General features: G+C 51.5%; 1 protein-coding gene across 1 annotated transcript; it reads left to right on the top strand.

Annotated features, from left to right (window-relative positions):
* Positions 1 to 3,335: 3,335 nt before the first annotated feature.
* On the top strand, positions 3,336 to 12,298 carry LOC419500. Its single transcript, XM_040651412.2, has 8 exons — positions 3,336 to 4,768; positions 4,958 to 5,043; positions 5,585 to 5,643; positions 5,939 to 6,038; positions 6,175 to 6,280; positions 6,653 to 6,843; positions 6,961 to 7,086; positions 7,536 to 12,298. The coding sequence occupies exons 2-8, from the start codon at positions 5,012 to 5,014 to the stop codon at positions 7,588 to 7,590; spliced, it is 669 nt and encodes a 222-aa protein (XP_040507346.1). The 5' UTR covers positions 3,336 to 4,768; positions 4,958 to 5,011; the 3' UTR covers positions 7,591 to 12,298.
* Positions 12,299 to 12,315: the final 17 nt, after the last annotated feature.

The following is a 12,315-nucleotide window of genomic DNA, read 5'->3' as shown; positions in this document are numbered from 1 at the left end:
AACTATAATTTACTGTCGTTTATAAAATAGTAAGCAAATTCCTTGTCTCATTTTCTGTTAGACACATTGTCATACATTTAAAAGCTCCACAGATAAAGATGATGCACATCCATTTAATGTAAGCAATCAGTTGTTGAAAGATGTTGTCCAGAGAGGCTGTGCAGTCTTTGTCCTTGTAGGTTTTCTAGGCATGATAACAAAAAGGCCTGAAAAACCCCATCCAACCTCATGGCTGACTCTTGCTGGAGCAATAGGTTGGAGCAGAACTCTCCCAAGGTCCATTCCAACCCAACTTGTCTTATGAATTTGTGAACTGGAATACTTCCATTGGCAAAATGTGCTTCCAGCATCTGCCAGTGTCTGTTTTGAAGATATGTCTCCCAGGGCCTCGAAGCTTTAGCACACTGGCATTCCTTTGTCACAAATTAATGGAGAATCACTTTAAAAAATGCTATTAGATCCAAAATCTCAGTCACCCCTAAACCTCAGCAGGATTAGGACAGTGAATTGTAACATCCCTACTTCTGCAGACATATTGCCCTTCGGTTGGCACTTCCATGCACATGTCTGCCTTGGGTAACACATACATGAACCACACCCTTGTACCTAAACACATGATGCTGCTCAGCTGCAAATGCAGGCAAGAATGTGAAGGTGCAAGCCAGGTTCTCCTTGTGGCCCATACATTCATGGCTTGGAAAAAATATTTTTACATCTGCCCCTTCTTGGAAATTGGTGCAAGTGTCCAAATAAAGAACTACAAGTATTGATGTTCTTATCCTGACTCTTAAAATCTCCATAAGTCCTACATGTGAATGGAAGTCAGGAAATAGCATTGGAGACCAGAGCCAGCAACACTGCAGATACAATCCAAATAAACCTATTTCAAGAGGAGAGATTCTTAGAGTATCATTTATTTTCACACTTATTTTTGGCTTTGTTCAAAATTGCATAGCTTTCATTTAATGCCTTTGTTAATTTCTTTCCTATGGTAGATTCTCAGATATTACCTTTTTCCTTTCCCTTCTTTCCCTCTCCTCTCCCTTTCCTTTTCTATTTTCTTTCCTTTTTCTTTTCCTTTCCTTTCACGATAGCATCCAACTATTCTATGTTCATTCTCTGTTTCTTTCATTTTATAACCACTGAGTACCTCTCTGATCTGAAATAAACATCTCAGTTAACTTTCCTGATCCTGCCAAGAGAATAAATCCACGGTTCTGAAATGACATATGATCTCAGACCAGACCTTGTAGTAAGTCCTAGCTATAAGATTTGTTCAGAGCTGCCAGAAAGTCTGCAAAGAGCTGACCACAGTGGCTGAAAAAGAGCTAAAGTGATTTTGCAATAGACGTCGAGTCCATGGCTGGGCTCCTATTTCTTCTGTACTCAGTTTGCTAGGTGATTAATATTTTTATCATGTGCTGTCATGGGCATATATCAGAGCTGCATGAAATTCTGGTGTGAGGTAAGATTTCCACAACAGCAGCTCTAAGTAAACATGCAAACGGCACCCACCTGGATGCTTTCCTGTGCAATGTATCCTAGGGAAGCTGCTTTAGCAGAGGGGTTGGACTGCATTTTCAGAGGTTCCTTCCAACTTCAATGATTCTGTGATTCTGTGAATGATTCTGTGATCCTATCACTCTGTAGCAAGCAAGGAAAGCTGACCACAACTCTGGAGAAGAGGGAGCCAGTAGTGCAGTCTCTCTTCTGCTGTTATAGGATCTAGGTAAGTTTATCCTACCTGCTGAAGCCAAACCATTTGGCTTCTCTGAATTCTGCAAGCCTACTTCTTTAATAATTTCACATCTGAAGCACTTATCCAAGGCTGCAGTTTTAAAAGGTGCAGTGATGTGGCAGCTCAGTGCAAGCAGGAGGTATTACTTTACCTTCCATTCTTCCACAGATGCTAAGCAGACACCTTTGTGGGTCTGGGCCCTCCTAGAGAATGTTTTTGAGTTGAAACAACTTGCGGAAGGGCTGACAAGCATCTGAGCTACTGTAAGGGAAAGGATATGAACTAGTGATGAAGACCAACAGGAGTGTCAAACAAACACAGCTGATGGTGCTCCCATACTTCTCTGGAAAGTAAAAGGGATCATCAGTCCAATGAGAGGGGACTAATTTAGCACTGTATGCTGGAAGGTGACAAACAGTAAACTCTTTTCATTTCCACTCGTGTTCCCTAGACAATTCCCTGTGTCTTCAGACCAAAACAGCTGACTCAGACCTGGTCAGGACAGAGTACTCCGCCCACAGAGTAATTTTTTCATGAAAACTAGTTTCGCTCTATCCTAACCAACAACAACCTTGTGATCACCTTTCAGTGAGTTCAGTCTCCTGCGAGCTAACCAAGGACAGCTATACTGAATTGGCAAGTACCTCATGGCTGCTAAAGGAGCTTTGGGTAACTAAGGAATGCAGAAACAAGTGGGTACTGACACCTGGAAAAATCCACATAGAGCATGGGTATCCAGTTAAGTGAAGAGGTGGTTGCGAGGTGGTTGACTCACCATCCCTGAATGTGTTTAAGAACTGTCTGGATGTGGTGCTCAGGGACATGATTTAGCAGAGGGTTGTTACAGTTAGGGTAGTATGGTTGGGTTGTGGTTGGACTCCTGTAAGGTCTTTTCCAACCTGTGCAATTCTGTGATTCTGTGAAGAGGAATTGGCTTGGGCTGCAGACCACTGTGAAAGTAATGGGTTAAAAGTTGTACCAGATGATCTCAGTGGTCTTTCCAAACTTTTAATGACGCTTTCCTCTGGACCATTTAGATACTGACAGGCCACGCTCAGGTCTCCCTGGAGCCTTTTCCTCTGCAGGGTGAACAGCCCCAATTCTCAGCCCGTCCTCACAAGGAGGTGTTCCATTCTCTAGTCTCTGAGACACGTCCCTGGGTATTTCTGGGCACCTTAGAATCCTCCCGACACTGCTATGGCTCTCTGGGGTGAGGCTAAACAAGCACACGGCAATGCTGGAGTTAATAAAAAATGCTGGATTAAAATCATTACACTGCCACCGAAAACCCCGCTGTTAGCCACGGGGAAGGACGTCGTCTGCAGCTGCCTTACAATAAAATGAAGGGCAATTTCATCCCGTCACCTGCTGCTGACCTATTTAAAGTAACCAGAGGGAGGGCAGGGGAGGCCTCTGCCGCCTCAGCCTCCAGCAGCCTGGGAAGGGAGCCCACCCCAGGGCCACCTCTGCCAGGTGGGGCCCAGGGTGCCCACACCGCCTTGTCAGAGCGAGGAAAAAGCTCTGTGTGTGCGCTGCCTGGCAGAGGCCTCACAGCGCCCTCCCTCCGGCCCATCCCAATGCTAGGCCCCGCTGTGGAGATGCAGGCCGAGCCGACAGGTGGCAGCACGGCCCCGCAGCGCGGGCACGGCGCTCCGCAGGGCCTGCCCGAATCCACCCCGCCCCCCAAGCCCACCTCTCGGGCTGGGAAGCGGCAAGGAGAAGCTGATTGCAGCCTTCCCTCTAGGCCGGTGAATCTTACAATCGTTGCAAGCACATCGCTTTCGTTGGAGGAGACCTTAGAGATCATACAGTTCCAACCGCCTGCCGTGGGCTGGCTGCCCCTCACCAGCTCAGCCTGCCCAGGGCCCCATGCTGGGCAATGGGCAGCACTGCCAGGGCCTCGCTGCCCTCTGAGTAAAAAATTTCCTCCAGCATCTAACATAAATTACCCCTTTTAGTCGAAAGCTGTCCTATTCTCCCTTGTCCTGTCACGGTTAGACCATGGTCTCCCTGGAGCCTTCTCTTCTCCATGCTGAACAAGCCCAGCTCTCTCAGCCCTTCATTGCAGCAGAGGTGCTCCAGCCCTCCGAGCTTCTTTGTGGACTCCCCCACAGCCCCACAACAGCCCCACATCCCTCCAGCACTTCACCCCAGGCTGCATGTAGAACTGCAGTTAGGGCACCAGGACCTGCAGTCCTTCTCCACAGGGCTGTTCTCCTACTCTGTACACATACTTGGGATTGCCCCAACCCAAGCGCAGCACCCTGCACCGGGCCGTGATGAACCTCATTTGGGTCACACACACCCGCTAATCAAGCCCACCCAGGTCTCTCTGGATGGCGTCCCTTCCTTCTGCCATCTCAACTGCACCCCTCAGCTTGCTGCCGTCAGCAAAGTGCCGAGTGTTCTCTCAGTCCCACTGCCTATGTGATTGATAAGGATATAAAAGAACATCCATCTCAAGATGGACTCCTGGGGCACACCACTGGTCACCAGCCCTACGTCACAGTACCACAGTGTTTCCACATCCAGGCAGATGAGCAACACTCAAGATTTTAAATGCTGTTAATCTACCCTACATGTCTGGCAAGCACATTTCCTCTGCCTACACGGCTGAGCAGAGGTCCCACGGTGGATCAGCATGATGCTTTGGCTTTCCTTGCACAGCAGGCAGTGGGCGATGGGGGCAGCCCCCACCATGCCCAGCACAGCCCCCCACGCTGGTAGCGAGAAGCCGGGCAGGGGGGGGGGGGGACGTGGGCAGGGTGGGGCCGTGCAGCCCCACTGTGACATGGGCTGAAGTCACAGTGGGGCACCGCACCCCACCCTGATCCCTGCCCTGTCCACAGCGCCCAGCTCACACTTCCCCCAGAGGCGGAGGTGAACCCAGACGCGAGTTGCTGCTCTCGCCAGCGCTCTTCTCTCGGCAGCTGCTCTGCAGCAAAGAGGCGAAGGCAAAGGCAGGCAGTGCGATAGTGCTGGGTCTGTTTGGAGACGTGCAGGAGCTTGGAGGAGTGCAGGAGCTTGGTGGTAAGCAGACTTAGATGCTTCCCTCAGTTGGAGTTTGGCTCTGGGCAGTGCCTCTGGGCAGGACATGGAGGCACAGCAGGATGTGGGGAGGGAGCCTGGGCTGTGGCAGGTGGAGAGGCTGGCTGCCCTTGTGAGCAGCGATGGCTTTCTTGCTGGGCATCTCCTCTCACTTCTGCGTCCTTCTTGCAGATCACAAGCCCGACGCTCTTCATCTAAGCCCACAAAGGGCCAACTGTTGGCAAAATGCCTCAGAAGAGGATCTTTTTGTCCCCAAGGTGAGAGCCTTTGCTTCTGTAGTCCTGAATAGAACATACAAGCCATTTCTCAGCCCAGAAGAAGTTGAGGCACCCAGGGGTGCCCAGGCTCTTGTTGCCAGGCCCAGTCTCCTGAGCTGGTGAGCATACACAGAGTCCAAGGAGCGCTTCTCCAAGAAGCCCGTGGCCACCGCAGCTTCTCTGGGGGGCGGGGGTATGCAGGGGCGGCCCCCGGGATGAGGGCTCTCTCTCCATTTACCGCTGTGTGGGATGTGCAGCAGCTGTGAGGAAGGACCATTCGCCATAGAGCTTCTTCTGCTCCCTCCCTTTCCTTTGCGTGAGGCAGAAAAGCATGAACAAGCAACTAACCAAAGCTAAGATGTTAACATTTTCCTTCAGTTTTGTTTCCAAATACTACCTGGTTGTGTATTCTGCTTCACAAAACTGAAGACACGAGACAGTAGCTCTGGTCTGGAGCAGCTGTGCGAGCAGCTTAGTCCCAGAGGCTGCGGAGGACTACACTTGTCCCTTCTTGTAACCACTGCCTCTTCTTTATTTGCAGTTTTTTGCCCAAGGATGAGGTGCCGGAATTTCTACTGGCGGATCTCGCTGAACAACAAGGTACTGTGCCACCATGTCAACGTGACAGTGTGTCCCAGGTCACCTCCTTTTCTAAAGGGGACCCATGGAAGCAATGGGTTCAGGAAGTGCTGAGGGATCAGCAGGGCCAGGTGAAACAGAGGGCTGGGAACGAGTGGTAGTTGGACAGCATGGTGCCCCCCTTGAAAGCCTGACCCCAAGGGATGAGTGGCCAGGCCAGGCGGCAGCAGCAGGTGCACGCGCATCTGGCATGGCTTCTTGTGGTCAGCTTCTCAGAGATGCAGCTGTGAACAGCTTCCTTGTTTTGTGCTTCCAGAGGCTCAAGAACGCCAGTTCCTTCGTGGCCACTTTCCACCCCTGCGGACGAGTGACCTCGACCTGCTGGCAGAAGAGGAGACTGCAGAGGTGTCTGTAAGGTGAGGGCTTTGGGAACTGACAGCGTGACGCCCTGAGCTCCCGGTTGTGTGCGAGGAGCCCTTGCCGGGTCCCGGGCACGCTGAGCCGCCTCCAGGCTCCGGCTGCTCTCCAACAAGCGCCCCGTGTTGCTTGCAGTGTGCTGCCGCCTATGGGAAAGAGCTGGGCACAGAGTCGCCTGGAGATCGAGCGGGAGGGAGTGGTCAGGCTCCCTCCCCTGCGCGCACGGCTGGGAAGATCACTGGTACGTGCAGTGGCGTGATGGGTCAGGAAACAGCGCTATGGAGAGGGCCCTCCAGACCATTTCATCCCCTCGTTTATTGTGGCCCTTCATTTCCTTCTGGCGAGGGACTCCCTCTGCTCCTACAGCGCTTACCCTTCATGCTTCTGCCCGTGGCGTGGGGAGGGGGATTTGTGCACAGATATCAAAGGGCAGAGGACGGTCTGTGCTGTGGGGAGGGCACAGATGGGACGAGCTGGTGCGCCTCACACAGCCCTGGTCTGCACTGCCCACCCTGAAGCTTGACTTGGGCTCTTCCAGCCTGAGCCCCATTGCTGGGTGGGCACTGCTGGCCTAGGCGATGTGGGCTCTCATCTACCTCTGCTTCCCACACAGGCCAGGCAGCAGTTCAGAGCACCCCAAGTCCAGCAGCGCTTCCCCCCACTGAAGAACACCCCCCAGGAGGGGGAGAAAGCGCAGCCAGGAAAAATCTCCAGCAAGGAGACAAGCAAAGAGATTGCTTCCCACCTTCGTCAAGCAGAGAATGGGAGGACAATGGCCCCAGCAGCAGAGATGGCAGTGCCCACGTAAGTGTGCAGCAGCTCCCAGCAAGGCTTGGCAGAGGCGAGTGGCTGAGAGCGGCCAGCTGTGGGGTCAGGGGAGCCTGAAGCTCATCCCACCATGGAGTTTCTCTGCTGTTGCAGTGTCCAGTCACTACGGGCAAGACAGGTCCTGGGAACCTTGGAGTCCTACAAGGTGTGCCGGGAAGGATGGAGGAAGAAGGTGGAGGAAAACAGGCTCCTTCCTGCCAGACCCAAGGAGCGCCTCTGGTAAATATCTGCAGAAGCAGGAGGGTTTTCCTGCAGTGGCCAGTGCCTCCCTCACCCTGCCAGCAGAGCTGGGATGGCCTGCCCTTCCCGGAGAGCCTGGTGCCATGGAGAGCAGCGTGCTGCCGAGGCCGTGCCCTTGAGCCAGAGCTGCCTTCCAGCCCAGGAGATGTGAGAAGGCAGAACGGGGGAAAGAGAGTGGGTGCTGCTGGGATTTGGCTCTGCCTTTCCACTCCATGGAGACCATCCCTCCCCTGGCACAGGATGGACACCCTGGCATCTTGCCTGCAGGGCCCGGCCCTGCCTGGTCCCACATCCCTGCCCAGGGCTGATGAGCTGTGTGTGTGTAACTGCAGTGCCGCCGGGCCCGCCGACTCTGCTGAGGGTGAGCAGGATATCTCTGCCTTCTTCTCTGTGATTCTGAGTGCACATCTTTGCTTCTTCCCTTACAGCTTTGTGAAGAAGATGGAGCTCCAGGAGGCCAGAGAAAAACACAAGAACATGTGAGAGCACACCACGGGCTCACAGTTCGGCCAATTTCTACCGCACCCACTCACACCATGGCAGTAAACAACGAAGCCCCAGGATTGACAGCAGTGGGGCTGAGAGGAGGCACATTGATACAGGAGCTGCCTCCCTTGTTACCACCATTGTCTCTGCTGGAACAGCAAAGCAGAGCCATTCTTAGTACAAGAAGTGCCAAATAAACATCCTTGGAACTTCTTTGAAGCTGGGGAGTCATCTTTCTTTGTCTTACGGCGTGTTCTCCTGCAGGGCGTTGGAAAGGGCGGTCTGCTAGGTCCTGTGAGGATAGTACTAAACTAGGAGGAACTGCTGACTCCCTGGAGGGAAGCTTGGCCTCGGAGAGAAATCTTTACGGATCAGAGAGCCTGGCAATCTCCAACCACATGAACTTGTAACAAGTGCCGGTGCTGAGTTCTTCCCCTAGGATGGTGGAACCCTGGCTCTGTGTACAGACTGTGGGATGAGAGGCTGGAGAGTGGCACCTCAGGAAGGGATGTGGGGGCTCTGATGACAGCAAGTCCCTTGGGTTCCATAGCCCAGCGCAGAGGAGGTGGAGGGAAGGCCCCATGGCAGTCTGCAGCTCCTTCCCAGGACAGCAGAGGGGCAGAGCTGAGCCGTCCTTTAGGAAAATCTGCACTAACGTGGGTATTTCATGTGTTGTACCTTCTTCAAGAATACCCATCTATCTGGCACAGATCCTCCATGGGCTATAGAGGATACCTGCACTGCCATGCATCACTTCCTCCAAGTAGGATTTCTGGCCTCCTCTCTCCATGTGGCATTTTCTGCCCTCAAATGTTTTCACAGAGGTATTACCAGCTTCACAGCCAGGTTCAGCTGTTGGCTTGGGCTTTGGGCATTGTGGAACCAGCTCAGGGCAAGCCCTATGGACTACAGAAAACACCTTTGTAGCCCCTCACAACCAAAACCTTTCTGCATATTCCCATTAGAACATGGCGCATTACATTCCCCACATTTAGGTAGGGAAATGAGAGGGGAACTCAACAAGGAGAAGACTGAGACTCTGGAAGAAAGAAACGCGTGAGGGTCCAGCAGGATGCTGCGGATGGGAAGGAGCTATGGGGGATGTGCTTTATCATGGTGCAGTCCATGCAGATTCTTTGCATAGATCTGTACTGCAGTTCAAGAGCTGGAGAGGCCTAAAAAGCCATTGGACAGCAGTTTGATGTAAGTCATTCCCTAAGATCTGAATGCTCTCCTGGGTGCTTCCAGGTCAAAGCTATTTATGGACTGACCTTCAAAGCCTGGGGCCGTGTCAATTTGTTGTAACAGGTACTCTGAAAGAAAATCTTCTGTGAGCAGTCAAGTATGTGCAGGGTACATTTGAGAGGCCGCAGGAAGGAAAATTGCTCTTTGCCATTCTAGTTGCTGTTCTCGGGGTCAGAAGGATGCTCTTAGAGAGCAGCCCATGGCAGGGACTGCTCTAAGAAGCCAGAAAATGGAGGATCCAGGACTATGGCACAGGGTGAGACTGATGAGAAGAGGATGAGGTAAACGGGCAAGAAGGTTCCTGAGGTGTGAAAGGAAATCCATGCTCTAGGAATGAGCAGCTACCGCGTACAGTCTTCCACTGCCCACAGGTCCAGTGGTTAGCTGGAATGAGGGCAAATCTGAAAGACAGGATTTTCAGCAAGGACAGAGCAGGAACGAGCTTTTGTTTCTTGCATTCTGCCTCCTTCTAAGGTTTCTTTAAGGGGAGATCCTTGTCTCAGCCAGTGGTAGGCCACCCAGTTGCTTGTAGGGACTAAAAAAGCTTGAAAGACAAACTTATGAAATACTTCTGCATCAGGAAGCACTGCTGCTTTGTCATGGCTAAAGGCACGCAGGTCCATTTCTGTGTTGAGCAGAAGCACAAGGCCAATGGTTCTCAGAGGAGAGGGGCTCAAGAAATACGGGAATAGTGCGTGAATTACTACAAATCACATTGAGATGGAGATTGCAAAGTGTTTTTGCTTTTGTTTTTTTTAATGATCTCCAGAGGGAAAAATGAGAGTCATAGATTCATAGATGGCTGGGGTTGGAAGGGACCTCACTCATCATCCCATTCCAACGTGTAACATGTAAAGAGCATGAATTACCTACATGTGTACTTTTCTTTGGCTTTGATGGAAGATCTCTGCACGTACTGGGAAGGAAGCTGTGAGGAGGCTGATAGAAGGGAGGGATGGAAACAGGAGGCCCCAGGAACGGCAATCAACAAAACAGTGCTGAGTTCCATCCACTGCAATTAGTGGGGACAGTTGTTTGCAGCCCTGACCAGCAAAGCTTGGGCAAAATTCTGGGCCACAGGCACAGAGCAATAGTGGTTCCACCTGCATATTTTGGGCACCATCAAGAGTCTGGGCAGCCATCAGACATACTGAAATAAGTCATAGAATATCGCGAGTTGGAAGGGACCCTTAAGGATCATCATAGAATCATAGAATTGCTCAGTGTGGAAAAGACCATAAAGATCATCGAGTCCAACCACAACCCAACCATACTGCCCTAACTCTAACAACCCTCTGCTAAGTCATGTCAATTGGATTTAACTCCATGGAACACAACTCTTTGGCCCAGCCATCCAGCCAGTGTTTCCCCAGATCAATCGAGTCCAACTCCTCTTGAAGCGACAGTATTGAAGAGAATATCCTGATATCCTATCAACATCTGAAGAAAACAATAGGGTGCCAGGACCCACGAGGTTATTTCCAACATGGATTTAGTGCATAAATGGAGCATGACTATTCCTTCCTCTTCAGAGAGCATTTATAATGTACTTTTACATGATAATGGCAGCGCGTTTCTTACGGCATTAAACTACTTCTCCCCACCCCTCCACCTCACTTTTCCAGCCCAGTTTTGCACTCTGCTGTGCAGCGTCAGCCCTGAAATCACCAGTAATGCTCCCTTTTGGCTGCAGCTCTGGACAGATGCTGCATTGCTTGAGGAGGGGTGAAGCACGGCCAATAAATAATCTGTGCTCAGAGAGGCTGATTGTTGGGATTAGTGCTTCAGATGTTCTTAACATCTGCAGCTTCAGGACAGTCCCAAATTCATCAGCACTGGAACCTGGATGGCAGCAGCAAGGCTGGTAAGAGTTCTCACTGTAGGTTTTTTTTTTGCTGTAGATGGGAAGGAATGTAAAAGAGTTTTCGTCCCATGCTACTATCCTCCCTCATCCTGCCTTGCTGTATCTGTGTTACTAGCAATGTGGGTTACTCAGTAATTTAACTAAGATGAAAAAACCATCCTTGGACTCGAGCATTAGAATTCTTTGGGTCTTCAGTGGTCTAAGTAGTTTGGGGTTTGTGAGATATGTCCAATGTATGTATCAGTAAATCTCTTTCTTTCACCAAGCTCTTAGGGATGCAGGAATCAGCTTCTCAGTGAATCAAGGAAAGTGGTCAGCAAAACTGTGGCTTGATGGTCAAGACACCTTATTATGATGGAGCTACATTCAAGAAAAATCATGGGCAAAGAGGGCCTTATACCACTCCTTTCTGTGAGGCCAGGTTGAATGGGGCCCTGGGCAGCCTGACAGGAGCAGGGGGCAACCAGCCCATAGCAGGAGGTTGGAATTGGATAGGCTTTAAGGCCCCCACCAACCTAAGCTATTCTATGATTCTATAATCTCATCGTAGCTCCAGGAAACATCTGTCAATATAAACTGAAGCCTGCCATTGTTGCAGTGATTAAAGAGAACTCAGTGTATGGGCTTTTCCTCAGTGCCTGCCAAGGCACTATAAGAGATTGCTTGTATATAAATAAATGGTGTCCCAACACCATTCCCATCTCTAGCAACATGGGACTTAGTCTACAAGAACAAGGGCTTCATGTTTGCTGTGTTGGGTTCAGGCTTGAGAATGGGTCTGCAGGAAGCTGTATTGAAGCCATCCTTGAAGTCTTAATGATGTTATGGAAGATTCTGGAGCATGTTGCACCTTCCGAAATCTATGTGATGAAGGCGTGTCAGATTTGCAACCCAGAACTGCAGTGTAGAACCTCATCTCAGCAGGGATGAGATGCTCCAAATGCATCCTTACAGCCACAAAGCCATGTTCAAGTATGGAAGTGTCGATGCAGGTTCTCTTGTTCTGACAAGACTTAGTCACCTGCTGCTGACCTATTTAAAGTAACCAGAGGGAGGGCAGGGGAGGCCTCTGCCGCCTCAGCCTCCAGCAGCCTGGGAAGGGAGCCCACCCCAGGGCCACCTCTGCCAGGTGGGGCCCAGGGTGCCCACACCGCCTTGTCAGAGCGAGGAAAAAGCTCTGTGTGTGCGCTGCCTGGCAGAGGCCTCACAGCGCCCTCCCTCCGGCCCATCCCAATGCTAGGCCCCGCTGTGGAGATGCAGGCCGAGCCGACAGGTGGCAGCACGGCCCCGCAGCGCGGGCACGGCGCTCCGCAGGGCCTGCCCGAATCCACCCCGCCCCCCAAGCCCACCTCTCGGGCTGGGAAGCGGCAAGGAGAAGCTGATTGCAGCCTTCCCTCTAGGCCGGTGAATCTTACAATCGTTGCAAGCACATCGCTTTCGTTGGAGGAGACCTTAGAGATCCATCCATCCCCTCACCAGCTCAGCCTGCTCAGGGCCCCATGCTGGGCAATGGGCAGCACTGCCAGGGCCTCGCTGCCCTCTGAGTAAAGAATTTCCTCCAGCATCTAACCTAAATTACCCCTTTTAGTCAAAAGCCATTCCCCCTTGTCCTA

The sequence above is a fragment of the Gallus gallus genome, chromosome 21, assembly GCF_016699485.2.
Source record: "Gallus gallus isolate bGalGal1 chromosome 21, bGalGal1.mat.broiler.GRCg7b, whole genome shotgun sequence".
NCBI lineage: Eukaryota > Metazoa > Chordata > Aves > Galliformes > Phasianidae > Gallus > Gallus gallus.
The sequence above is the reverse complement of the archived record's forward strand: the minus strand, read 5'-3'. Positions and strand labels throughout refer to the sequence as shown.

Bases quoted from the DNA above. Each gene is read 5' to 3' on its own strand.
- LOC419500 (XM_040651412.2), top strand. From the start codon at position 5,012: ATGCCTCAGAAGAGGATCTTTTTGTCCCCAAG. The intron at 6,281-6,652 runs GTACGTGCAGTG...CTTCCCACACAG, and splicing joins CACGGCTGGGAAGATCACTG to GCCAGGCAGCAGTTCAGAGC. The intron at 6,844-6,960 runs GTAAGTGTGCAG...CTGCTGTTGCAG, and splicing joins GCAGAGATGGCAGTGCCCAC to TGTCCAGTCACTACGGGCAA.